Raw genomic sequence first — 27,468 nt, 5'->3', positions numbered from 1 at the left:
TCCCAGCTCTGCTTCCTCTGTCTGGGCCCTGCCCTCTCCTGGCCCCTGGCCCCTGCAGGCTTACCTCCTCACCCCCAGGTGCCCTCTTCAGACTGGACCCCTTACTCCCTGAATCTGATGCAGGTAATCCCCAGCCAGGCCCGTTTCTTTGCTCCTGCCCCCAGCAGTCAGGTCTCAACCGAGGCCCTGGGCTGCTTGGAGGCAGGACTTGAACTCCTGCGGGCGTGTGCAGTCCAGAGGCCAGAGGCTTCCTGATTCTCTGCTGAGAAATAGTACAAACCACCCTCCTGACTCACACATCGAGGGGAAACCCAGAGATGTATTGGGAGGAGGCTGGCCTGATCCTGTTCCCATGGCACCTGAACTCTCAAGTGCAAGTTTTTACCTGCCACAACCCCAGCTTTGAAAGGGCAGGGAGGCTGTTAACTTGGGGGCCCGGAATCATCTTTGCCCATCCCTCAACTAAACCCCCCACCCCACGTGGGAGGTGCTGAGTTCTGTGTGACCCTGGACTGGTTTCTTTGTGTATCCCGCTGGCTCCGTTCTCAGGTCTGGGGCGGCTGCCAGGTGGGGAGGTGGCAGACAGACATGCTGCCATTGGCCGACCCAGCCAAGCCCAGCCTCCCCCAGTTCAAAGGTCAGGGGCCGGGGAAAAAGACCAGCCGGAGGAGGTGTGTAGAGCTCGTGTGGAAGGTGACCCGCTGGGCTGGCAAGGCTGAGTGTTCCTGTCTGGAGCGGGGGTGGGGGGAGAGCACTGTCTTGTGGGGGGAGGGAGGGAGCACTGCCCCAGGCAGAAATGGCTCCAGGAATCCGGCTGGCTGGGGGTTGGTTCTTTCCTTGTAACCGGATCTCCTGGCAACCTCCCACTGACTGAGTTTGGGTGTTTTTTCATAAGTTTCTCTCTCTGTCTTTCTTCTCCCTCCTCCACCTCTGTCTCTCCTTCTTCCTCTTCCTGTGGAATTCCCCGTGTTCACCTCCCCCCTTGGAGCCCCCATTTGCCCAGTGCCCCGCACTCACCTTCCCTGCCCCTCCCTGTCCCTGTCCCTCCCATCCTGGCCCCCCCCCCCCCCCCCCCGCCCCGTTTGTGAGCAGTCCAGGGAGCTCACTTTCTGCCCCACAGCTGGGTCTCAGGAGCTCCCCCTCTGTCCCCTGTGCCCCAGGATGTCACATTGGAGCCTGTCCTGCCTGGGCCTGGGGCAGCTGGCTGCCTCCCTATGGCTGCTCCTGTTGCTGGCCGGGGCCACCTGGCTGCTGGCCCGCATCCTGGCCTGGAGCCACCGCTTGCATGACATCTGCTGCCGCCTCCGGTGTTTCCCGCAGCCCCCAAAACGGAGCTGGTTTTGGGGTCACGTGGGCCTGGTGAGTGTGGGTGGGACATGGTCTGGGGTATCAGTGTGGATGGACTTCCTGAGGGGCCGGGAGTGGGGATCAGGGGTTGGGCTGGAGTCTAGGACGCAGTGAAGGGCTGCATGAGACGGGTCCCCCGGTGCCCCCACAGTCTCCCCAGGGCCACTGTCTAGGGTTCACTCCCTGCCTGGCCCATTTTTGTTGGCCTCAGGCCAGCAGGTGCTCCTGTCTGGGCTTTGGCTTCCCCACAGGAATCAGCTATGACTTCTGCCCTCCCCTCCCGCCATGGGGGCACAGCTGGGCTGGAGGAGAGGTGTGGGCTGTCTGTCCTTTTCCTCCCCTTCCTCCTTATGTAATCTTGCCTTCCACCCCCAAGGTATATCAATGGGCCCCATTGCTCAACTTGGATAAAAGTTGACCACTTCCCCTTTCAGAAGGAATCACTCTGGCCTTGACCTTAATGGCCAGACTTATTTCATTTATTGCCCCCATTTGGCCAATCTTCACCTGCTGCAGCCTGGTTCCCACCCCCGTCGTGCTTGCACGAGATGACCAGGACCTCATCCCCACCCAGAAGCAATCTGGCTTTGCTGACCGCTGACTGGTCCTGAACCTCCTTGTTCTCTGGGTTTTAGCATTCTAGCACACCGCCCTCCACTGGGCTCCACTGGGCTCCTCCTTCACCCCACCTTTCCATGTGGGGAGCCCTCAGGGTTCTAACCCTCCTTCCCTCTTCTCTGGCTCCCAAGGCCATCACCTTACCCTAGGATCTGACTCCCTAAGTGGGCCACATGGACTTCTTCCACAAGTGAATTACAAGTTCAAGTCCCAGCCTCCCCTCCTCAGGTGGGGTCTCCTAAACACCTCATTCCACCAAGTCAAAATCCGAACTCAGGTTCCCTTCCCAGTCCTGCCCCACCCTCCATCTTGTCCACCCTTCCTTTGCCCACTTCCCACACTTTGGGGCCCCTGACCCCCCTCTTTTCTCTCCTGCAGTCTGGTCCTTCAGCACGACCAGACGTACTGCTTCCACAGCCTCTCCTCAACCTGTCCCTTCTCTGCAATCTCCTGCTACTTCTCCTGCCACATCCACTGGTATCTTTCTCCAGGAAGCCCTCTCTCCGACTCCTCAGGCTCCTCATTGCCACTCTTGTCCCCTGTCGTCCTTTCTCTCTTGAGCCCTGGAGACATTTTTCTGAAATTTAGCTTTTGTTTACACCTCTATTTGGCTGAAAACCATTCTATAAGACTGCCCATCATTCTGAACATAGAGACTACGTGTTGTCAGGCCCACTGCATACCCTAGATACTCCAAGCTCCTGCTTCTTTCCTCAAAGAGCCAAACCCTTTCTACCTCAGGGGCTTCGCTCGTGCTGCTCCTTTGCCAGGAAGGGCTTCCCTTCCTGCAGCTACTGGGTTGATCCCTCCTTTTCATCCCATTTTTTAAGCTCAAGTGTAACTTCTCCAAGCCTCCCTTGACTTCCCCCACTAGACCTGGACCTCTGACTTGGTCCTGCTTAAGCTTAAACAGTTACTTGTCCAATTATTAGTGAATTACCTCTCTCTCCCACTAGACAGTAGCACTGGGGAACGGACATATCTATAATGCCCAGCTCAGGAGCTGCGTAGAGTTGGCCCTTAATAAATGTTTGATGGTGTCATGGTGGAGGCCATGTCCTAGGTTTGGGTGAACTTACCATCACTCTCTTAGTCATCCAATGCCAAAGGGATGGGCATCCAGCTCCTCCCCTCCGCTCCTGCAGACCAGCTCATTACAGAACAGGATGTCCCAAGATCATCCTGAAGGTTGCTTAAAATTCTAGGTCTTGGAAATTTCTCATCAAGCCCTGGAAGTAACAAGAATGTTATCAAGTTACTGCAGTTCTACGCCCCCCTCTAAGGGCTTGGCTATGGAAACTGGTCTGGGTCCTCTTCTCTCTGCTAGTCCCTCTCGCTGTGTGCGTGACGTCAGCTGAGTCACTCTCCCTGTCTGGGCCAAACTCATCAAGTGTCCCAGGGTCCTTGGGGATCAGGGGGCAGTCAAAAAGGTGAAAACGCCTTCTGTTCACCTGTCTGGAACCCCTGGGAGTTTTTGTCAGGCCAGCATGGGGCATCCTGGAGGGATGGAGAGGGACTGGAGAGGATGCGTCCCCAGGAACTAACCATGCCCCCATTTCTCCTTTTGGGGCACGTGGCCTTGGTTTCTTCATTTGTAAATGGCATGACTGATGGGAGAGTCCATAGGTATAGGGGAGATAGGTAGAAAGAGATAGATAGATAGATAGATGATAGATAGATAGATAGATAGATAGATAGACAGACAGATAGACAGACAGGATGTTCTATGCACAGCCTGGCAGGCAGTAGGGGCTCATAGGTGGGAGCTGCTCTCTTGACTGATGAGCAGAGTTCACATCTGTCCCCTGGGGTCTGCCAGGGCTGGAAGGTCTGCAGACCCTTCACCATGTGAGGAACTGGGGGCTATGTACACTGGCCAAGACATGACAGGGTGTGGGAATGAGCCCCGGTAGAAGTCCTGAGACCACCCTGCTGACCACAAACCTCCCCCATGGGGACCTCGCTGAGTTTGGAACCACTCCCAGGAGAAGAAAAATCTGACTTCTCAAACCAAGGTCGGCCTCTCTGTGGGCAGAGAGCATGTCTTCTCCCTGTGACCTGGATGTACCCTTGGGACGTGGAGAGGCCTCCAGGACCCTCCTGTCCCCAGAGGGAAGGAGCAGGAGGAAGCAGAGATTCCCTCCATCCATGCAGAATCTGGACACCCTGTGCACTGTAGAGGCTGCAGGGGGATCTGCCATGGTTCCTTCTGGGGAGGTCACGGCCCCTTTCTTGCTTGTAGGCCCCCTGCCCCCCGGAGCAGGGCTTAAGGGTCATAACTCAGCTGGTGGCCACCTAGCCCCAGGGATTTATGTTCTGCATGGGCTCTCACTATTTTTTGCAATCCTGACATTGCCTGATCTGTCACCATGCCACAGGTACCCACCTGGAATACATGGTGGTGGGCCCTGTAGTAGCACCTGGGGGCCGCAAGCCCCTCCTTACCAAGCTTCTGTAGATCCCAAGGCCCTTCCTGCTCTCGGGTGCCCTTGGTCATTTCTTTCTTTCTGCACACTGCTTCAGGATGCTTGGAGAGACTCAGCCCCAGGCTCTGTCCTGGAGGAACCCCAATCTTGGGCATGTAGAACTAGAGACAACCCTAATTCTGTGTGGTCAGAGTGGGTCTGAGGGAGAGATAGGGGCTGGGGGAACCCAGGGGGAAGCAAGGCCTCTGCTGTTAGGGCAGGCTGGAAGACTTCTTGGAGGAGGAGTCGTTTGAAGTGGGTTTGGAATGATGGGTAGGAATTTTTTTTTTAAGAAAAAAAGATAAAGTATATGCTGTGGAGAGGAAGAGCCCACTCAAAGGCCTGGAGGGGACAGAGTGAGCACCTGGTTTTTGAGCAACAAGGAGTTCAGTGCAGTGAGAGCAATGTTGATGAGAGGCAGGGGAAAAGGTGGAGGGGACAGCAGAGCCAGCAGGGCCAGGGGATTTATTCTGAGGGCTCTGAGGAGCCATGGAGGGTGTGGAGGTGAGGAGGCACAGACTCAGGGAGTAGGAGAGATGGAGAGAGAAATAGGGCTGAAGAAAGAGGGAGATACAGAGAAAAAGTGAGGGAGAGAGAGGCCATACAGAGAGTGTAAAAGAAACATACACATAAACAGATGCAAACACATATAATCTGTCTATCATCAATCCATCCATCTCTCATTTCTCTCCATCTGTCCTTTATCCATCCATCCATCCATCCATCCACTCATCCAGCCATCCACCCATCCATCCGTCCACCCATCCACCCATTCATTCAGCCATCCATCCATCCATCCATCCATCCATCCATCCATCCATTTTCCATTCATCCATTATCTATCTGCCTATCTATCTATCTATCTATCATCTATCTATCTATCTATCTATCTATCTATCTATCTATCTATCACCTAGCTATCATCGTCTAGCTATCTATCAACTACCTAAAGAAACAGATGAAGAGAGTGAGGGGACAGGGAGAGACTTATAGATAGATAGACACCTGAAAGACCAACAGACCAACAGAAGGAAGCTGACTTAGTGAGATATAGAAGTATAGACTAATAATGCGGGCAGAAGGGGGAAGTGGGGGAGGGGGTGTGGTGGGTGGAGGGTTGCAGTGGGCAGTTGTGAGCTTCTTGGTTCTCCTGCTTGACCTGGCCTCATCCCCCCACCCATCCTTTCCCGGCCCTGCCATCCACAGGTGAAGAGCAATGAGGAAGGCTTGCGGATGATAGAGGATCTGGGCCACCACTTCCGTGATGTTCACCTCTGGTGGATTGGGCCCTTCTACCCTGTGCTGCGACTCGTCCACCCTACCTTTGTTGCTCCCCTGCTCCAGGCACCAGGTATCTCTCCCAGGAGCCCCAACCTAGCCACTCCCCTGCCCCTGCTCCCAGTCCTTCCCACTCCTGGACAGACCAAGTTGAGCAGGGAAATGGGCAATGTTGACGGAGACCTGCCATTAACCTGCTGGATGACTCTGGGCAGGTCCCTGGCTCTCTCTGGTTGCCAGTCCCTTTCAGTTTTGAGTGGTGGAAGTTCAACACTGTTGGTCTAAGTAAAGAAAGTGAATCTGTTGACTGAAAAATTGAAAAAAATGTTGTCTTCAGGCATGGTTGACATGGTTGGATCCAGGTCTTCAAAGAATGCCATTGGGAATCTGTCTTCATCTTGTAGCTCTGTGTTCCTCTCTGACAGCTTCACTCTCATGCTGATAAAGATGAGTCCAAGAAGCTCAGCTCCCATGGAAATGTGAGCTCATTCTCTGCAGACCCAGAAAAAGTTGCAGGATTCCTTTACATTGGCCTGGCCTGGGTCACAGGGACCAATTCTTCCTCTAGTCACTGAGACTTGATTGCTGAGGCTTAGGGTCATATGCTCAGCTCTGGAACAGAGGATGGGGTGGCATGGCCACTCTCCTAACTACTTGGATTGAGAGTGGAGGAGGAACAAGATGCTAGTTCCAGAAGGGGATGAATGCTGGGCAAGTAGATACCACAGATGTCCATCCACCAGCATCCCTGCTAGGTTGGCATTTCCTGGGTGAGGAAACCAAGGCTCAGGGGGCATAATAAGTTCTGAAGGCCACATAGTATGCTGAAGCTTCCCTCTTCTGTGTGTTCTTGGCTGCTCTAGCTGCCTCTGCTGGGAGGGACCCTAAGCTGGAAAGGGATTTGGGGTGTGAAGATGGCCAGAGTATTGTGGGGGAAGATCTACCAGACCTCAGGTTGGTCAACTGTGTCTGGTTGGCCCTGGGGGGCTGGTCTAGAGGCACAAGGGAGCAGTGGCAGCTCTTTGTGGTGGATGGGGCTCAGCATCTGAGGGTGGCAGCATCCTTTGGTCTCTTTAAGGGCATAGGAACCCCTTACCTAAGTACTTAATGGCCAGTATGGGGTGGAAGGGGATACCGAGGAAGGCTAAGTCACTCCTGGGCCATGTCTGGGACATTAATGGGACCTTTAAGTCCTGTCTGGGACCATCTGTAGGACACACTGAGGTCGTGTCAGATTGTCTTTGGGTCCATGTCAGAGCATGTTGTGTCCTGTCAATGTGTGTTATGCATGTTGTTTCATGTCAGGACATGTCAGGACATAGCCCTAACACATGGTGTGGTCATGTCAACTGTTGCAGGAAATGTCAGGGGGCTCTGGGACAGATGAGGCGTCCTAGGTCGCTGTAAAGGCATTTTGTAGAGTGCTGATTTGTGTTCGGGTGTTTTGAATGTGTTGGACCAGGTAGGAGCCATGTCAAGGCATGTTGGGGTATGTTGTGCCATGTTAGGGTGCATCTAAGTACATCTAAGTGTGTCTGCAGGCTCTGCCTTTGCTCTGCTCTGTGCTGCAGCCTGGTCTGGTCCCCCTTCATCCACCCACTCCTCTCTGTTTTCTCTGCCCTTGTTCCCATTCCTGCTATGCTGGGCTTAAAGGGGGTATGCAGAACCCTGATTGGGATCCTCCACCTCCCAACAAAAAACCCCTCCCCACCTCTTCTCCATGGCCCCTGATGGTCTATCTCTTGTGTCAGCCACCATCATACCCAAGGATATGTTTTTCTACAACCTCCTGAAGCCCTGGCTGGGTGAGTAACTGCGGGTGAAGGGGGTTGGGGACAACCTTGGGGTCTCGGGGGAAGGCACTGCCCTTGTCCATTCCTTGTGACTGCCTCTACTAGGGGATGGGCTCCTGCTGAGTGCTGGTGACAAGTGGAGCCACCACCGCTGCTTGCTGACACCTGCCTTCCATTTTGAAATCTTGAAACCCTACGTGAAGATTTTCAACAAAAGCGCAGGCATCATGCATGTGAGTTCCTTAAATCCAGGGTCCCAGCTGGAGCTTTGGGAAAAGGGGAGTAGCCTCAGACACATATGATCTGGAGTCCTGGTTTGGCTGGATGGCTTTAGGGCCATTCCTTTTCCCGTTTAAGCCTCAGTTTCCCCATCTGTAAAATGGGGGGGGATGAGCCCTTCATAAAGGGTGGTCAAGATGATGTAATGGAATCATGATCCTGGCACATAGTAGGTGCTCAGAAGGTTTTAGTTTCTAGTCTGCCTCACTGAAACTCTGTAAAATTCAAGACACTAATGATGAAGATTGTATAATAGCTCTTTCTGCATAGCATTCCACCTTAAAATTCACTGGTTTGAAAGAATGAGTGTTTGTTGTTGCTCCCAAGATGATGAGTCAGTAGAATAGTTCTTATCCTGGCTGGAATCACTCACATGTCTGTGGTCATGGGTGGGTTTGGGAGACAGCTCTGCTCGTCCAGGCTCAGCTCTGTGGCACGTTTGGGGCACTGGTCGAGGATGGCTTTGGTGGAACAACTGGATTCCTGCATTTGTCCCTCATCCTCCAGTAGGCTAGCCTGAGCTTGATCACATGGTGGAGGCTCCAAGAGAAAGAAGAGAAACATGCAGTACCTCTTGAATCCTAATTTCAGAACAGGCAACTATGACCTCCACCTTCTTCTGTTGGCCAAACAAGTCCCACATCCAGCTCAAGAGCTGGAGAAAGAGGTTCTACCTCCTAATGGAAGACCTGCAAAACCTCATTGCAAAGGGTGAAGGTATAGGGAGGGACAAAGGAATGGGGACATTTTTGCAGCAGTCACCTACCACTATGATAATGATGAAGATGAGGATGATAGCTAACAGTTATTCAGCACTTGCTGTATACCAGAAATAATGCACCAGTTCTATTGCATATGTTGTCTAATTTAATTTTCACAACCATATGAGGTAGAGATGATTATTATTGCCTCATTACAGGTGATGAAATTGAGGCTGAGAGAGGTTAGAGAGCTTGCCCATGTTCAGCTAGCAAGTGAGCTAATAAGTGGAGCTGGGATTCCAACCTGATTTGTCTGACACCAAAGCAAGTCATCTTAACTCTTACTGAAGCTTTGACAGGTAGATCCCAATTAGCTTTGACAGGAGGAAGACAATGAGTTGACCAAGAGCACACAGAGTATAGGAGGCAGAGCCAGGATTTGAACTCAGGTCTCCTGACTCCTAGCCATGGGGTCTTTTTTTTTTTTTTTTAAATGGGTTCTTAATAGTAACAGTTTCTACTCCCACCCAAGCCTGGTCCTTCCTGGAGATGGGTACCTGGGGTGGAGGATCAGGAGGCTGGGTCTGGGGGAGTCCATCTTGGTGGTTGGGGCTGAGGAGGACCTCAGGGGAGGCAGGTCCCAACCCCGGATTTGCCCCTTTCTCTGTCCAGGCCAAGTGGCAGTGCCTGGCCTTGGAAGGCAGCACCCATCTAGACATGTTTGAGCACATCAGCCTCATGACCCTGGACAGTCTGCAAAAATGTGTCTTCAGTTTTGACAGCAATTGCCAGGAGTGAGTCTCTGCCCTGGGCATGGGGACATGAGCCATAGACCCAAGGGAGTAGATGGGGAATGGAGGACTGGTCAGCACAATCAGAGGGGACTTCCTGGAGGAGATGGATCAGAGCTAGACATTGAAGGACAAGGAAGGGAAAGAGAAAGAGTGATCCTTTCAGGTAGGCAGAAATGTTTGATAAAGGTCATGGGGCCACAATGAGCAAAGCATGTGCCGCAGTGAGGAGCCACCTTGGGAATGAGGTTGGAGGGCTTGGCAGGGGCTTTATCTTAAGGACATTCAAAATCCAGACAAAGGCATATGAACTTTATCCTGAGGTTTCCAGGGAGGCATGGAAGGTGTTTGAATAGATGAGGGTCATGGTCAAAGCTGTTCTTGGACATCTGACTCTAAAGAAGACCAGCTGTCATATAGACACAGAATTCAGGGAGACCATGGAGAGGAGAAGGCTTGAATTTGTTGGAGAAAATGGGGCAGATTTGGGAGAAACTAAGAAAGAATGGGCAGGGTCAGATATTGTGTAGGAAAGAGAGGAGACGAGCATGATGCCCAAGCTCTGCCCTGGGGTCTGGGACATAAGGCTGTTCATAAAGGTGGGATGTAGAGGGAGAAGCATGCCTGGAGAACACTCTGTTGTGAATAAAGTCCAGGGGGCTATGATGAGCAAAGCATGTGCCACAGGGCTTCTGGGTTTCTGGTTGGAAGGTGCTCTTAGGGTTTCATGTGGGTTAAGAAGCTGTTTCTTAAGGTTCTCTCTGTCTTGGCCCTGCAGGAGTCCCAGTGAATATATTGCTGCCATCTTGGAGCTCAGTGCCCTTGTGGTGAAACGGCAGGAGCAGATCTTCCTGCACATGGACTTCCTGTACAATCTCACCCCCAATGGGTGGCGCTTCCGCAGGGCCTGCAACCTGGTGCACAACTTCACAGATGCTGTCATCCAGGAGCGGCGCCGTGCCCTCATTAGTGGAGGTTCCCATGACTTCCTCAAGGCCAAGGCTAAGGCCAAGACTTTGGACTTCATTGATGTGCTCCTGCTGGCCAAGGTGGGCTTCCCTGGGATCAGAATTCAAGAGATAGAATGGACCTTGACTTCAAATGTCACATGGAAGAACTTGGACTTGACCCGCAGGGTACTGGGCAACCATGGGAGGTGCTTGAGGAAGGGAGAGATGGGTCAGGGATATGTTTTAGACATGACTCTGTAGAAGGCTGCCTGAAAGGGATAAATAAAAGGCTGAAGACCAGGGAGGAGACCTGTGGGGTGGGCTCTAGAGATGATGAGGGACAGATCCTGCTTTGTTGATGGAGCCTGAGGGACTGTTTCAGATTAGACTTAGACACCCTCAGAGCTGGTGTGATTCAAGAGGTCTTGCCCTTTGTCCAGGATGAAGATGGAAAACAATTGTCAGATGAGGACATCCGAGCTGAGGCTGATACCTTCATGTTTGAGGGTGAGCATCCCAGTGTGGGACTATGGGGGGGGTGGGCAGGGGTATGTCCAATCCCAGGAACTTGGTAGGTAGGCCCTGGACCACCCCATCCCACCCCATCCTCCCCATCCACCCTTGAGGGCCTTAAGTAAAGGCGCTGTCCACCCTCTGGTGCTGAACAAGCCCAGAGATACAAGCCTGTCTGGCTGCCTCTCAGGCCATGACACCACAGCCAGTGGCCTCTCCTGGGTCCTGTACAACCTTGCAAAGCACCCAGAATACCAGGAACGCTGTCGGCAGGAGGTGCAAGAGCTCCTGAGGGACCGTGAGCCTCAAGAGATTGAATGGTGAGTGCAGGTCATCATGGTTTGTTCCTGAACCTCTCATTTGCTCTGCTCCCAAGCTGGGGAGAGGAAATAACTTTTTGTTAATTCTGTCATTATTGTTTCCTGGGAATAGGAGCAGAGCCTAGAGGCAGGCTGGCACACAGCCTGGAGAGCAGGGAAAGCTTGCAGGCTTATGCAACAGAAAGATCTGAGTGTCCATATTTATTGCCCTGCTTACTTGCTATGTGACTTTAATAAAATCAGTTCCCTTTTCTGAATACCACTTTTCTCCTCTGTAAGTGGGGGTGGGGCAGGGAATCTCTTCTACAGGGCTGCTTGGTGAACTGTGACAATGTGTTTAGAACAGATGCCATCCAGCATGTGTTCAGTAAATGAACTTCTCCCCACCCTTGCTTTTCTGTCTGAAGTTGCACGCTTTCCCCAAAGATCCTTACTCCCTTTAATTTTTGCTCTTATATCTAATTCCCACCTAAAAATCTATTGCAGGGAGTCACAAGAGGTTTTGGGGGGTGAAAAATTACCCATCTCTTTGTTCAGTAAACGTGTCCACACTGCTTGCCCTCTCCCAACTCCATGTCCAGTCCCATTCGAGTCTTACCTGGGCAAGGCTGGGGCAGTTAGGAAAGAAGGTGGGTGAGGCTGGGTAGTGAAGCAGCAGATATGAATTCACCACTCTGGTTTTGGGTAGTGGACAGTGCTCCAAGCCTTGGGGATACCTTGTGCAAAGGCCAGGATGGAGGCATGGAGGAGTGAGCCTGGCATGTTTGGGAGGAGGTAAAAGTTGGCTGGCTCTTCATGAAATTTACAGCGTAAAGAATCAGAGGGGTCCCAGCGAGGCTAGAGCTGGTAATGGAAGTCCTTCTGCGAATGCTTTGAAAGCCATATGAAGACCTTCTAAAGGTGTCAGTTCAAGTTCTCTGGGAAGCCAATATTGGATAAAAGATAAAAGTGGGCAGGGATGCTGCCAGGGAGCCTTACATTGGGCAGAAATGGTCAGGAAGTGGGGGCCCACCCTGCCGTATCATTGGCTGGGAGCTGCCTAAGAAAGCATGGGCTTGGCTTGAATGCTGCCACGGAGCCCAGGGACCCTGTAAGTGGAAGCTGTCAGCCAACTGCACTCCTTGCAGCTGGACAGCAAGTTCTTCTTTGAAGGGAGATTCATGACTAACATAGGAGGGCAATGGGGAGCCATGGGAGATGTTTGTGCAGAGGAGAGAAAAGTCAGATATTCTTTTTTTTTAAAATTTTATTATGTTATGTTGATCATCATACATTATATCATTAGTTTTTGCTGTAGTGTTCCATGATTCATTGTTTGCGTATAACACCCAGTGCCCCATGCAGAATGTACCCTCTTTAATACCCATCACCAGGCTAACCCATTCCCCCAACCCCCTCCCCTCTAGAGCCCTCAGTTTGTTTCTTAGAGTCCATAGTCTCTCATGGTTCGTCTCTCCCTCCAATTTCCCCCCCTTCATGTTTCCTTCCTACACTCTTCTTTTTTTAACATATAATGTATTATTTGTTTCAGAGGTACAGGTCTGTGATTCAACAGTCTTACACAATTCACAGCGTTCACCATAGCACATACCCTCCCCAATGTCTATCACCCAGCCACCCCATTCCTCCCACCCCAACCCCCACTCCAGCAACCCTCAGTTTGTTTCCTGAGATTAAGAATTCCTCATTTCAGTGAGATCATATGATACATGTCTTTCTCTGATTGACTTATTTCACTCAGCATAACACCCTCCAGTTCCATCCACATCATTGCAAATGACAAGATCTCATTCGTTTTGATGGCTGCATGATATTCCATCGTATATATATATACTACATCTTCTTTATCCATTCATCTGTCGATGGACATCTTGGCTCTTTCCACAGTTTGGCTATTGTGGACATTGCTGCTATAAACATTGGGGTGCATGTACCCCTTCGGATCCCTACATTTGTATCTTTGGGGTAAATACCCAGTAGTGCAATTGCTGGGTCGTAGGGTAGCTCTATTTTCAACTTTTTGAGGAACCTCCATACTGTTTTCCAGAGTGGGTGCACCAGCTTGCATTCCCACCAACAGTGCAGGAGCGTTCCCCTTTCTCCGCATCCCCGCCAACATCTGTCATTTCCTGACTTGTTAATTTTAGCCATTCTGACTGGTGTGAGGTGGTATCTCATTGAGGTTTTGATTTGGATTTCCCTGATGCCGAGCGATGTTGAGCACTTTTTCATGTGTCTGTTGGCCATTTGGATGTCTTCTTTGGAAAAATGTCTGTTCATATCTTCTGCCCATTTCTTGATCGGATCATTTGTTCTTTGGGTGTTGAGTTTGAGAAGTTCTTTATAGATTTTGGTTACTAGCTCTTTATCTGATATGTCATTTGCAAATATCTTCTCCCATTCTGTCGGTTGTCTTTTGGTTTTGTTGACTCTTTCTTTTGCTGTGCAAAAGCTTTTTATCTTGATGAAGTCCCAATAGTTCATTTTTGCCCTTGTTTCCCTTGCCTTTGGCGATGTTTCTAGGAAGAGGTTGCTGCGGCTGAGGTCGAAGAGGTTGCTGCCTGTGTTCTCCTCTAGGATTTTGATGGACTCCTGTCTCACATTTAGGTCTTTCATTTTGAGTCTATTTTTGTGTGTGGTGTAAGGAAATGGTCCAGTTTCACTCTTCTGCAGGTGGCTGTCCAATTTTCCCAACACCATTTGTTGAAGAGACTTGTCTTTTTTCCATTGGACATTCTTTCCTCCTTTGTCGAAGATTAGTTGACCACAGAGCTGAGGGTCCATTTCTGGGCTCTCTATTCTGTTCCATTGATCTATGTGTCTGTTTTTGTGCCAGTACCATACTGTCTTGATGATGACAGCTTTGTAATAGAGCTTGAAGTCCGGACTTGTGATGCCACCAGCTTTGCTTTTCTTTTTCAACATTCCTCTGGCTATTTGGGGTCTTTTCTGGTTCCATACAAATTTTAGGATTATTTGTTCCATTTCTTTGAAAAAAGTGGATGATATTTTGATAGGGATTGCATTAAATGTGTAGATGGCTCTAGGTAGCATCGACATCTTCACAATATTTGTTCTTCCAATCCATGAGCATGGAACGTTTTTCCATTTCTTTGTGTCTTCCTCAATTTCTTTCATGAGTATTTTATAATTTTCTGAGTACAGATCCTTTGCCTCTTTGGTTAGATTTATTCCTAGGTATCTTATGGTTTTGGGTGCAATTGTAAATGGGATCGACTCCTTAATTTCTTTTTCTTCTGTCTTGTTGTTGGTGTATAGGAATGCCACTGATTTTTGTGCATTGATTTTATATCCTGCCACTTTACTGAATTCCTGTATGAGTTCTAGCAGTTTTGGGGTGGAGTCGTTTGGGTTTTCCACATAAAGTATCATATCATCTGTAAAGAGTGAGAGTTTGACTTCTTCTTTGCTGATTCGGATGCTTTTTATTTCTTTTTGTTGACTGATTGCTGTGGCTAGGACTTCTAATACTATGTTGAATAGTAGTGGTGATAGTGGACATCCCTGCTGTGTTCCTGACCTTAGGGGGAAAGCTCTCAGTTTCTCCCCATTGAGAATGATATTCACTGTGGGTTTTTCATAGGTGGCTTTTATGATATTGAGGTACATACCCTCTATCCTTATACTCTGAAGAGTTTTGATCAAGAAAGGATGCTGTACTTTGTCAAATGCTTTTTCTGCATCTATTGAGAGGATCATATGGTTCTTGTTCTTTCTTTTATTAATGTATTGTATCATATTGATTGATTTGCAGATGTTGAACCAACCTTGCAGCCCAGGAATAAATCCCACTTGGTCGTGGTGAATAATCCTATTCACGTGTTGGATCCTATTGGCTAGTATTTTGGTGAGAATTTTTGCATCCATGTTCATCAGGGATATTGGTCTGTAGTTCTCCTTTTTGATAGGGTCTTTGTCTGGTTTTGGGATCAAGGTAATGGTGGCCTCATAAAACGAGTTTGGAAGTTTTCTTTCCGTTTCTATTTTTTGGAACAGTTTCAGAAGAATAGGTATTAATTCTTCTTTAAATGTTTGATAGAATTCCCCTGGGAAGCCATCTGGCCCTGGGCTTTTGTTTGTTGGGAGATTTTTGATGACTGCTTCAATTTCCTTAGTGGTTATAGGTCTGTTCAGGTTTTCTATTTCTTCCTGGTTCAGTTTTGGTAGTTGATGCATCTCTAGGAATGCATCCATTTCTTCTAGATTATCTAATTTGCTGGCATATAGTTGCTCATAGTATGTTCTTATAATTGTTTGTATTTCTTTGGTGTTGGTTGTGATCTCTCCTCTTTCATTCATGATTTTATTTATTTGGGTCATTTCTCTTTTTTGATAAGTCTGGCCAGGGGCTTATCAATCTTATTAATTCTTTCAAAGAACCAGCTCCTAGTTTCTTTGATCTGTTCTACTGTTCTTTTGGTTTCTATTTCATTGATTTCTGCTCTGATATTTACTATTTCTCTTCTCCTGCTGGGTTTAGGCTTTATTTGCTCTTCTTTCTCCAGCTCCTTTAGGTGTAGAGTTAAGTTGTGTATTTGAGACCTTTCTTGTTTCTTGAGAAAGGCTTGTATTCTATATACTTTCCTCTTAGGACTGCCTTTGCTGCATCCCAAAGATTTTGAACAGTTGTGTTTTCATTTTCATTGGTTTCCATGAATTTTTTTAATTCTTCTTTAATTTCCTGGTTGACCCATTCATTCTTTAGTAGGATGCTCTTTAGCTTCCGTGTATTTGAGTTCTTTCCGACTTTCCTCTTATGATTGAGTTCTAGTGGTCCGAAAATACACAGGGAATGATCCCAATCTTTTGGTACTAGTTGAGACCTGATTTGTGACCTAGGATGTGATCTATTCTGGAGAATGTTGCATGGGCACTAGAGAAGAATGTGTATTTTGTTGCTTTGGGATGGAATGTTCTGAATATATCTGTGAAGTCCATTTGGTCCAGTGTGTCATTTAAAGTCTTTATTTCCTTGTTGATCTTTTGCTTAGATGATCTGTCCATTTCAGTGAGGGGGGTGTTAAAATCCCCCACTATTATTGTATTGTTGTCGATGTGTTTCTTTGCTTTTGTTATTAATTGGCTTGTATAATTGGCTGCTCCCATGTTAGGGGCATAGATATTTACAATTGTCAGATCTTCTTGTTGGATAGACCCTTTAAGTATGATATAGTATCCTTCCTCATCTCTTATTATAGTCTTTGGTTTAAAATCTAATTTGTCTGATATAAGGATTGCCACCCCAGCTTTCTTTTGGTGTCCATTAGCTTGGTAAATGGTTTTCCAACCCCTCACTTTCAATCTGAGGGTGTCTTTGGGTCTAAAATGAGTCTCTTGCAGACAGCATATTGGCGGATCTTATTTTTTTATCCAATCTGATACCATGTGTCTTTTGATTGGGGCATTTAGCCCATTTACATTCAGGGTAGCTATTGAAAGATATGAATTTAGTGCCATTGTATTGCCTGTAAGGTGACTGTTACTGTATATTGTCTGTGTTCCTTTCTGGTCTATGTTACTTTTAGGCTCTCTCTTTGCTTAGAGGACCCCTTTCAATATTTCTTGTAGGGCTGGTTTCGTGTTTGCAAATTCCTTTAGTTTTTGTTTGCCTGGAAGCTTTTTATCTCTCCTTCTATTTTCAATGACAGCCTAGCTGGATATAGTATTCTTGGCTGCATATTTTTCTCATTTAGTGCTCTGAATATATCATGCCAGTCCTTTCTGGCCTGCCAGGTCTCTGTGGATAGGTCTGTTGCCAATCTAATGTTTCTACCATTGTAGGTTACAGATCTCTTGTCCTGAGCTGCTTTCAGGATTTTCTCTTTGTCTCTGAGACTTGTAAGTTTTACTATTAGATGTTGGGGTGTTGACCTATTTTTATTGATTTTGAGAGGGCTTCTCTGTGCCTCCTGGATTTTGATGCCTGTTTCTTTCCCCAAATTAGGGAAGTTCTTTACTATAATTTGCTCCAATATACCTTCTGTCCCTCTCTCTCTTTCTTCTTCTTCTGGGATCCCAATTATTCTAATATTGTTTCATCTTATGGTATCACTTATCTCTTGAATTCTGCCCTCGTGATCCAGTAGTTGTTTATCTCTCTTTTTTTCAGCTTCTTTATTTTCCATCGTTTGGTCTTCTATATCACTGATTCTCTCTTCTGCCTAATTTATCCTAGCAGTTAGAGCCTCCATTTTTAAAAAATTTTCTATTGTTATGTTCATCACCATACATTACATCATTAGTTTTTGATGTAGTGTTCCATGATTCATTGTTTGTGCATAACACCCAGTGCTCCTTGCAGAACGTGCCCTCTTTAATACCCATCACCAGGCTAACCCATCCTCCCACCCCCCTCCCCTCTAGAACCCTCAGTTTGTTTTTCAGAGTCCATCGTCTCTCATGGTTCATCTCCCCCTCTGATTTCCCCCCTTCATTCTTCCCCTCCTGCTATCTTCTTCTTTTTCTTTTTTTTTCTTAACATATATTGCATTATTTGTTTCAGAGGTACAGATCTATGATTCAACAGTCTTGCACAATTCACAGTGCTCACCGTAGCACATACCCTCCCCAATGTCTATCACCCAGCCACCCCATCCCTCCCACCCCCCCCACTCCAGCAACCCTCAGTTTGTTTCCTGAGATTAAGAATTCCTCATATCAGTGAGGACATATGATACATGTCTTTCTCTGATTGACTTATTTCGCTCAGCATAACACCCTCCAGTTCCATCCATGTCATTGCAAATGGCAAGATCTCATTCCTTTTGAGGGCTAGAGCCTCCATTTTTGATTGCACCTCATTAATAGCCTTTTTGATTTCGACTTGGTTAGATTTTAGTTCTTTTATTTCTCCAGAAAGGGTTTCTCTAATATTTTCCATGCTTTTTTCAAGCCCAGCTAGTATCTTTAAAATCGTCATTTTGAACTCAAGTTCCAACATCTTACTAATGTCCGTATTGATTAGGTCCCTGGCAGATGGTACTACCTCTTGTTCATTTTTTTGAGGTGATTTTTTCCGTCTTGTCATTTTGTCCAGAGGAGAATAGATGAATGAGAGAACAAAATGCTAACAGGGTAACAACGACCCAGGAAAATATACACTAAACAAATCAGAAGAGACCAGAGCTCCTCCCATTAGCACAGCATGGTGATTGAGGGGAAACTCCCAACTCCTGGCTTCTCCCTTCCAGAAAGTGGTCGCTTTTCTGTTCAGAGAGTTGCTGCTATTCTTTTCTTTTATCTCCTGTTGAGTTCGTAGGTGTTCAGAATGGTTTGATCCCTATATGGCTGAATTCCTGGGACCAAATGAAATTTAGGTCTCCTACTCCTCCACCATCTTGCTCCTCCCCACTCAATTCAAATTCTGAAAAGTCAGATATTCTTATTAAAAATATCTGTAGCTACAGGGGAAAACTGGAGGTGATGAGCTGGAGCCTGGGGGCCAGGGGGCAGATTTGGAGCCAAGGGCTGAAGGATGCAGAGGAGATGTTGGACTGAACACTTTGGAGGTAGTGCCCTCAACTTCAAGGCTTTGCTCAGCAGAGCAGTTCTGTGAAGTGGAGAAGTGTTTTTGTGCTTTTCCCAACTTCAAACAATTATACACTTGGTAAAAACTTAAACATTATGAATTGGTTTACAATGGATATAAGCCTTTGTCTTTTTTTCTTTCTCAGCTCTATTGAGATATAGTTGACATATACTACTGTGTAACTTTAAGGTGTACAACACAAGGATTTGATATATATTGCAAGATGAGTAAAAGGTTAAACTTTTCTATTATTTCACATAAGCCTCTGTCTTATGCTAGCACCCCAATCCCATCCCCACCTTTGATAGTTTCCTGTGTCCTTCCAATGTTCAGTCTATGCCCACATGTATCTGTCCACCATCTCTTTGCTCATTCAGTTTTCTTTCTACAACTGAGAATATACATAGAACATTCAGGCATGCACGTTGACAATATAATTTCCAGATCTTTTCATTTTTTTTTTCAGGATACAAATTTTGAGAAATTAATTTGAATTACAAAATCAATAATGGGAAGAAGACTTTTTATTTTTTCTTGCACAAAATGAAACACTATGGAGAAGTTAGGTTCATCTTTGTTGCCCTCCCTCCAAACCTCATCAATCCCCTGTCTCCTGAGGGGTCTCTAGGGGCATCAATTTGTCATATGTCCTTTCAGACTTTTCTGAAATTCTTAGAGTTATATATTTATATAATTGTTATAGTTTAATAGAAATACATGCCCACACGTTTAGTCACTTGTTTTTTTCACTCAATATTATGTCTTAGAGCTCCTTTCTGAGTGCGATATAGGATTGCATAAATTATTCATCTCACCCCTCTGTTGGGGACATTTATGAGAAGATTTGTAGTTATGATAGATATTGCTGAACTGCCTTTCAGCATCTCTGTACTGATTTACCTTGCAGCGTGTGTTAGGACTAGTGAGCCCTGTTTCCTTCTTTTTGTTAGCTGTATAGTATTCCATCACATGGATGTACCATGATTTATCTAAACGTTCCTATCGATGGACATTTGTAGTTTGGGAGCTTTTGCTATAATAAACATGATGTAGCAAACATCCATGTACACTGATTTTTGCTCACATGTGTGGATGTCTCTCCAGAACAAATTTCTAGAAGTGGTGTTGCTGAATCAAAGACCATTTGAGTTTTCATAATTTAATTAGCTCTTGGCAAATCGACTCCTACAAACGGATTTTCAGAGTGCCAATTTCCTCGCATCCTCACTGACAGTGTGTGTTATGAAACTTTACAACTTTTGCCAACCTGGTAAGTGAATATAATACTTTGTTATTCTAATGAACATCACTTTAAGTATGGGTAAAACTGAGCACTATTTTCACATGTTTATGAACCATGAATATTTCTTTTTCTGCAAAGCATCATTTTGCGTAATTTGTCCTTTTTACCTTGAGTTTTTTTGTTTTTTTCTTACTGATTTATAAGGACTCTTTAAAGAGAATTAATTTCTTTTCTTTTTTGCAAAAATTCTTTCCCAGGATGTCTTTTGACTTTATTTTGGTTTTCATTCATTTCTTTGTAATCACATTTATTAGCTTTTTTTTTTTTTAAGATTTTGTTTATTTATTTGACAGAGAGAGAACAGTGAGAGAGGGAACACAAGTAGGGGAGAGGGAGAAGCAGGCTTCCCACTGAGCAGGGAGCCCGATGCGGGACTCCATCCCAGGACCGTGGGATCATGACCTGAGCCGAAGGCAGACGCTTAACTGACTGAGCCACGCAGGCGCTCCTTATTGGCTTTTTTATAGCTTCTGTTTTTTTTTTTTTTAATGCTTGGAAAAGCTCTTCACACTCTAATGCTAAACTATAAAACTTGTTTGTCTTCTAATGGATTTATTTATTGAAAAATGTTATTGAACTTAAATTTTATTTAATATTTTTATTATTATTTCTTACGTTTAATCTTTCTTCCATATTAAATCCATACTGGTATAAGTGCTGAAGTAGGAATCTATTTCTTTCTCCAAATGGCTAATTATTTCAACAGAATTTGATACATAGTTTGTATTTGTCTTAGGATTTTAAATAATAGCAGCTTTACAATAAACTAAATTTGTTCATATATTAGGGTTTATTTCTGGACTCCATTCTGTTCTATTTATATATTCATACATAAGCACTAAGCAGTCTTCATTATCATATTAAAAACATTTTCATAATTGATAAAGTTGGTTCTATCTCATTACTTTGCATTTACATTTTTTCTTGCATTTTTATTTTTTTCATTTGAACACTATGATTGGATTGGGTAGTTTGAAAAATACTCTTGACAGTTTTAATCTGTTAGTTATTTGGGCATCAGGTGTCAAGGATGAAGTTAACCGTGGCCCTTCATTCATGACTAATTATCATCATTTTTTTGTGCAATACATACTTATTCCCATTCATTCCAATTCTCTACTTCCAGCACTCCACCAATATGATTCTAGAGCATTCAATCCTTTCATTTGCATAATTTGTTGTTTTGGGTAGATGTATTTTAAAATTCACAGATATGTGTTATATCACAGATCTCCTGCTGGCTCTTACCTTTTTCAGAAACATAGCACTATGACTTTATTAGAAATCCCTGGTTCTATGTTATATTTAGGTTATTGCTTTGAACTGTCATATAGAATTTCCCTCTGCAATCCCTTAGAGCTGAATATCCAGGAGGCTTCCATCTCATTACTGCAATGAACATCTTGGTGTGCATGTCTTTATCTACCTATCTGAGAATTTCTCTGGGTTCTATGCCCAAGAACCAGGTTGGTAGGTCGTAAAACACACATTGCCTTTCCTTGACCACACTGATGCCTTTTAGAGTGGTTGCTCATGTTCATACTGTCACCATCAACGCATGAGGTCTCTCTACCCCATGCCTCAGCTACTTAATCCTCACCATCACCCATCTTGTTAATTCTCCCCTCAAATAGATGTGAGGTAATATCTCATTACTAGATAATTTCCATTTGTCTCATAACCGGCGACTTTGAGCTTCTCTTCATGTTTTAAATCTCTGAGTTTGAGCTCCCATGAATTCTTAAATCATGTCCTTTGTCTGCTTATCTCTTGAGTCCCTGTCATCTCTCTTGTTGATTTGCAGGAAGTCCTTGTATATTCAAGATATTGTTCTAGATCCATATATTTATTGCAGATAATCTTCTGTAAATCTCTCATCTGAATGTTAATTTGGTCCAAGGTGTCTTTTATTAAACAGAAATCCTTAATTCTGTGCATAGTTTTCCTTTTTTTTTTTTTTCTCTTCCATTTTATGTTTTGGGGGTTTTAAGAATTCCTTCCTACTCATAGGTCACAAAGATGTCTTCTATGTTATATCTTCTTTTAACTTTATGGTTTTACCTTTCAAGTATAAGAGAAGACTCCATCTTCCTGTAGAGTGCATGATAATCCAGTACTTTTTATTTCCACATCATCAGTTGTCTGAACCATCCATTTTTGAGGGATTTTACCATCCTTTACCAGATGCTATGTTTTCAACTATTCATGTGCCTGTCTCTGAGCTCTCTATCCTGTCCCATGGGTCTGTTTTCCTGTTCTTGCAACAGTGCCATGCTGTTATTTTATTTATTTTATTTTAATATTACCATACTTTTATAATAGGTCTTAATATTTGGTAGGTGAATTCTCTTTCTTCGATCTTTTATTTTTAAATTGACATAGCTCTTTTTTTCTTTATTATGTTATGTTAATCACCATACATTACATCATTAGTTTTTGATGTAGTGTTCCATGATTCATTGTTTGTGTATAACATCCAGTGCTCTATGCAATACGTGCCCTCCTTAATACCTGACATAGCTCTTGAAGTTTATTTTTTTCAAATTGAGTAAGATTACTGAGTTCAAAAAAACAAGAACAACTAGATTTTTACTGAATTGCCTTGAATATATCAATTAACTTACAAAGAATCTACGTCTTTATAATATTAGGTCATTCCACCTTAGAGTGTGGGTCTTATTTGTTCAAATAACCTGTTAAGTCCAGTATATATTTTTTTCCTTTTCAACTAATTGTATACCTTAAAAAACTTTCTTATGCAAATGTATTAACACTTTTAAGGATACCCTGTGAGTGTTGTGCTTTGCTCAGAAATGCTTCTAAAAATACTAGGTTAAATTTCCTTCTAGTGACTTTTGTGATTTTGATTTTCCAATGCTTAAATTTTTGGCCCATCTGGAATTTATTTTGTTATAGAAGTGAGGGTCAGAGCAAGATGGGGAGAGGGTCTCCAGGGGCAGCAGGAGGGCTGGGGGAGTCTTTGATTCGATCCCTGGATAATTGTTGGGGGGCTTCCTTAGGGACGACCTGGCCCAGCTGCCCTTCCTGACCATGTGCATCAAGGAGAGTCTGAGGCTGCACCCCCCGGTTACAGTCATTGCCCGCCGCTGTACCCAGGACGTCGGGCTCCCTGATGGCCGGGTCATCCCCAAAGGTGTCCACAGCATCAGGGGGAGGAGGGTGGTGGTCCTATCCGCTGAGACCTTATCCTGACTGTTTCTCTTCTCCCCCATAGGGAGCACCTGTGTCATCAGCATCTTTGGGATTCATCACAACCCGTCTATCTGGCCGGACCCTGAGGTGCTTCTCTCCCTCTTCTCCACCCGGCGACCCGACCAGGGGGCGGGGTCCTGACCAGGGAAGTCAGACACTCCCCCTCCACTGTATCCACAGCTGTCTTTTCTAGCGTTGTCTGGGTACCTTGAGAAACCCCACCCAGCAGCCCTGCCTCTGTCTGCCCCCAGGTATACAATCCCTTCCGCTTCGACCCAGAAATCCCCCAGAAGAGGTCTCCCCTGGCTTTTATTCCCTTCTCCGCGGGGCCCAGGTGAGCACAGCGGGCATCCCAGGTGGGAATGTGGTGGTGAGGGCAGGGATCTGGGACTTAGAACCCAGACATGGCTGTGGGGGCAGGAAAGGGGGGAAATTGAGGATGGCTCTCCTTCTTTCCCCTCTTCCAGAGGTTAGAGGTAAGGGTCTGGGGAGTGGAGGTTGCGTGGGTCTAACAAGGGCTCCTCGGTGTGGGCAGAGCCCCTTCCCCCTGTCCGCTGGCCTGAGTTCAGGGCTGGGGTCTGGGCCAAGCTCAGGGGATAGGCAAGCCCACATGGGGGTCCCAGGCATGGGTTAGCCCACTTCTGGATCCCTGCAGGCAGGGCTGGGGGTCCCGGGCCAAGTTCTGGGCGCGATGGGACCTGCTGGGTCCCTGGCGAGTCAGAGCCGCCACTTCCGCCCGCAGGAACTGCATTGGGCAGACGTTCGCCATGACCGAGATGAAGGTGGTCCTGGCGCTCACGCTGCTGCGCTTCCGGTTCCTGCCGGATGAGGAGGAGCCGCGCCGGAAGCCGGAGCTCATCCTGCGCGCAGAGGGTGGACTTCGGCTGCGCGTGGAGCCGCTGAGCGCGGGCTCCCGGTGACCTTGCGAGCTGCTGGCTTGGGATCCACCCAGAACCTACACGCCTCGCTTTGTGGATTCCCAGGAATGAAACTTTGCAGTCTCCTCTGCCAGAGCCTCATCGAGAGCCAGCAGGGGTGGGCGAGGCGGGGTGGAGAGGAGGCCCAAGACCCTGAGAGCCTTTCCAGATGACCACAGGCCCCCATGTTGATCGCTGGTTCTACCAGAGCCCAATCAAGGAGTTTATCCTGTAGGCAATAGGGAGCCTTGGGAGGTGTTTGAGCGAGAGAGGGACCAGGGTTAAGGACTGACTTAAGGGCATGTTTGAGGCTCTGGGTCACAGAGGAGAACCCATAGTAGCACTACGCTCTGATCAGCCTGACCTCTGTTCCTATCTAATATACCCAAACTTCTCTTACCTCAGGATCCTTCACTATGTCTATAGTTACTATGTTTACTTCAACAAAGCAAATATACTTTATCCTGTGTGATCGTTGCAGTCACTGTATCTGTTATATAGTCTGTTGTTTTTGCTGGTTTTCACTGGCAGGGTCGTCGTTCTTGTGTGCCTGGTTATCTTTGCCTGACTACTGGTTATCATATTTGAAATAAGATTTGTAGAATTTGAAGAAGGTAGCTTTCTCTAAGGAGGAGGTCTTGGAGCCTTGCTGATGGAAGATTATGTTAAATGAAGTTCAAGACTTGTGGTGGCCAAGATCAGGAAGGCAGTTTAAATTCTAGTTGAGATCACACTTACAGGCTCCTCTACTCCTCTCACTCTGAGGGGTGTAGCTTTTTGAGGTCTCCACTTATGTAAGGAGGGTCTTCTCACAATTTCTCTTTCTCGTATCACTGTAGGCCTTGATTTTTCTCCCCTGACCATGAAGCCATCAAAACAGCTTCACATTTTCCTGACTTGAGAAATGCCTCCAGGGCAAATGTGTAATTCATGTTCATTTAGCTCTAGGCTTCTAGTTTCATTTGAGTGGTGTCTTTGTAATTCTTTACTATCTTTTCTGGTCATGTATTCATTTAAGAAATTGGAAAAGTATCCAGCTGTGAGAGTTGTTTTTTAAAAATTGAAAGTTTAATCCAAGTAACCTAGCTTGCCATTAGTGGGAACAGGAAGTCTCAGTTGGAATTTTAATGGTCACGATCCAGTTATTACTCCACTCTTGAACGTATTGAGGGTGAAAATTGCCTTTAAGTGTAGAGGTTCCTGGACCACAAAACAGCTCACATCAGGGCTTGAGGGAGAGGACAGCACATCACCCAGAGACCCTGGAACCTGGGCTAAATGGAGGGAGCTGGTGCACTTTGAGGTTGACTCCCCTGGGGGTGTTCCTTGTATAGGAAGAGGAGTACACATTGGATGCTTTGGTAGTCAACAGGATGGATGGTGTCAGAGACTGCTGTGTATCCTGACGTTCCTTTTTGCCTTCCTGTAATCCTTAGGTTTTTGTTAGGTGCATGGCAGGCTGAAATACAGATAGTATTTGAAAGCTTTTCTTGAAACTAGATTCGCTAAATGAGTATGCCCTGTCCCATGTGGAAAAGTTAAAGAGTACCTGGTAATTCTGGAAACTCTCCTGGAGAGAAAGCTGGACATTCTCTGTCGAGTTTCCCCTTTCTTCTTTTCTGTTTCTTGGGGTGGTGTGGGTAGCTGGAGCTCTCTCTTGGATTAAGAGGACAAGACCACTCTTTAGGAAAGGTGGGGCAGATAACTAAATGCAGTGAGGGTCCGATGACCCTGATCCAGCGCACCTTGGAGTTGTATTACCAAGATCACAATCCCAGTCTGCTATTTCCTAGCTGTGTGGGTTTGGGAAAATTGTTGATCTCTCTGAGCCTCTGTTCCATTACCATACAGTAATAGCCACCTTATTACACTGATGGGGAGATTGCATAAGCAAGCATGTGCAACATCACTGAGTCAGTATCTGGTAAGCATCAGTACTCAGTGAGGGTTAATTTGTTCCCTTCTGTCATCTTTTTGCATCACGTTCTGAAATTTAAAAAGCTTTAGTCACAAAAGTTAAATTTAAGTATTGGTAAATGTGGCAACCTTCTGTTGAAGAAAACTAACATTAGAAGACCCAGTTAGTTGTAAATATCCATAGTTACCTCAGAGAAACTCCAAGGGCCTTTGATGGCAAGCTGGTCTTGAAGCTAGGAACTGAAAAAAAAAAAAAAAAAAAGATTTTTTCCCCCTCGAGAGGCATGAAACTGCCTTCATTTTTGCCTAAATGTTTCAAGAGGTGGAGATCATGTGCATCCCAATAGTGAGGTGGGGAGTTGAACCGCTTCCTTCAGCACCTGGAACAGTGGCTGCCCCTGGACTCCTTCCTCTCAGGCTGTAGGAGCACCCCCTTGGGGTACAGTGTCTAGGACCTCAAAACCTTTCTGGGGCCCACAGATTGGGGGCCCTGGAGGCTTACAGACTGCAAAATATGAAGGAAACATTGCAACATGAAATGAATAAATATTTAATATATTGTAAGCTGAAAATCACATGTGTTTTTCTTTGCCGAGTTCTTAACTAAAATATTGTTCGTATTCCCAAAATGATATGTCTTCATAGGAGAAAACACAAAGAAGAAAAAGTAAGAAATAAAAATCATTTTTATATCCATAATTCACACATGTCAAAATAATCACAGTTCATATTTTCTCACATATACGTCCAGCTCTTATTTATATATATAATCTTTATACAAGTAAAACAATGTTATTTACATCTAAATGTATTATATTTACATGTAATCTTCTGTTTAAAAATGCTGTTTTACTGGCTAATAAGCACATGAAAAAATGCAACATCATTGGTCATTAGGGAAATGCAAAGCAATGCTTCATGTGATACCACTTCATACCCACGAGGATAGCAAGAGTCTGAAAAAGGGAAAATAAGAGGTCTGGTGAAGATGTGGTATAGTTGGAACACTGACCCATTACCGGTGGGAACGTAAAATGGTGCAGCCCCTGTGCAAAACATTTGGTGTTTCCCCAATAAATTAGACGTAGAACTATCATATGAGGCACTGATCCCACGCCTAGGCATATACCCCAAAGAATTGAAAACAGGTGTTCAAACAAAAGCTTGTACACAAGTTCATCGTGGCACTATTCACAACTGTCAAAAGTTGGATATGTGGGAAACAATCCGAATATCCATGATCAGATGAATGGATAAACAAAACGTGGTATATCCATAACAAGGATTTTACTGGATTATAAAAAGTAATGAAGCACTGATACATGTTACAACATGGATGAACTTTGAAAACATGATACTGAGTGAAATGTCACATATTGTAAAATTCCATTATATGCAATATATGTCCAGGATAGGAAGATCTATAGCTATGGAAAGCAGATTGATGGTTGCCAAGGCTGGAGGGTGGGAGGGGGAACTGGAGGGTGACTGTACAGGGTAGGAGGTCTCCTTTT

The 27,468-nt window shown here is 45.8% G+C and overlaps 1 protein-coding gene across 4 annotated transcripts; it reads left to right on the top strand.

Moving 5' to 3' along the window:
* Positions 1 to 652: 652 nt before the first annotated feature.
* Positions 653 to 26,518, top strand: LOC118533682 (cytochrome P450 4F2-like). Of its 4 annotated transcripts, none has more exons than XM_036089073.2 (13): positions 653 to 671; positions 1,161 to 1,359; positions 5,637 to 5,781; positions 7,460 to 7,513; positions 7,607 to 7,734; positions 9,154 to 9,275; positions 10,051 to 10,321; positions 10,663 to 10,729; positions 10,926 to 11,055; positions 22,928 to 23,061; positions 23,143 to 23,207; positions 23,372 to 23,454; positions 23,863 to 26,518. In XM_036089073.2, exons 2-13 carry the CDS (start codon positions 1,162 to 1,164, stop codon positions 24,038 to 24,040), a joined length of 1,575 nt encoding a protein of 524 aa, XP_035944966.2. In that variant the 5' UTR covers positions 653 to 671; position 1,161; the 3' UTR covers positions 24,041 to 26,518. The 4 variants fall into 4 exon arrangements, with proteins under 4 accessions (XP_035944966.2, XP_035944968.2, XP_077910454.1 ...); XM_036089075.2 differs by having other exon boundaries at positions 664 to 693; XM_078054328.1 differs by lacking the exon at positions 7,460 to 7,513 and having other exon boundaries at positions 664 to 693.
* The last annotated feature ends 950 nt before the right edge of the window (positions 26,519 to 27,468 follow it).

Source organism: Halichoerus grypus, chromosome 1, assembly GCF_964656455.1.
Source record: "Halichoerus grypus chromosome 1, mHalGry1.hap1.1, whole genome shotgun sequence".
In the NCBI taxonomy this organism is placed as follows: domain Eukaryota; kingdom Metazoa; phylum Chordata; class Mammalia; order Carnivora; family Phocidae; genus Halichoerus; species Halichoerus grypus.
Note: the sequence above shows the minus strand (reverse complement) of the source record. Positions and strands in the feature narration are given on the sequence as shown.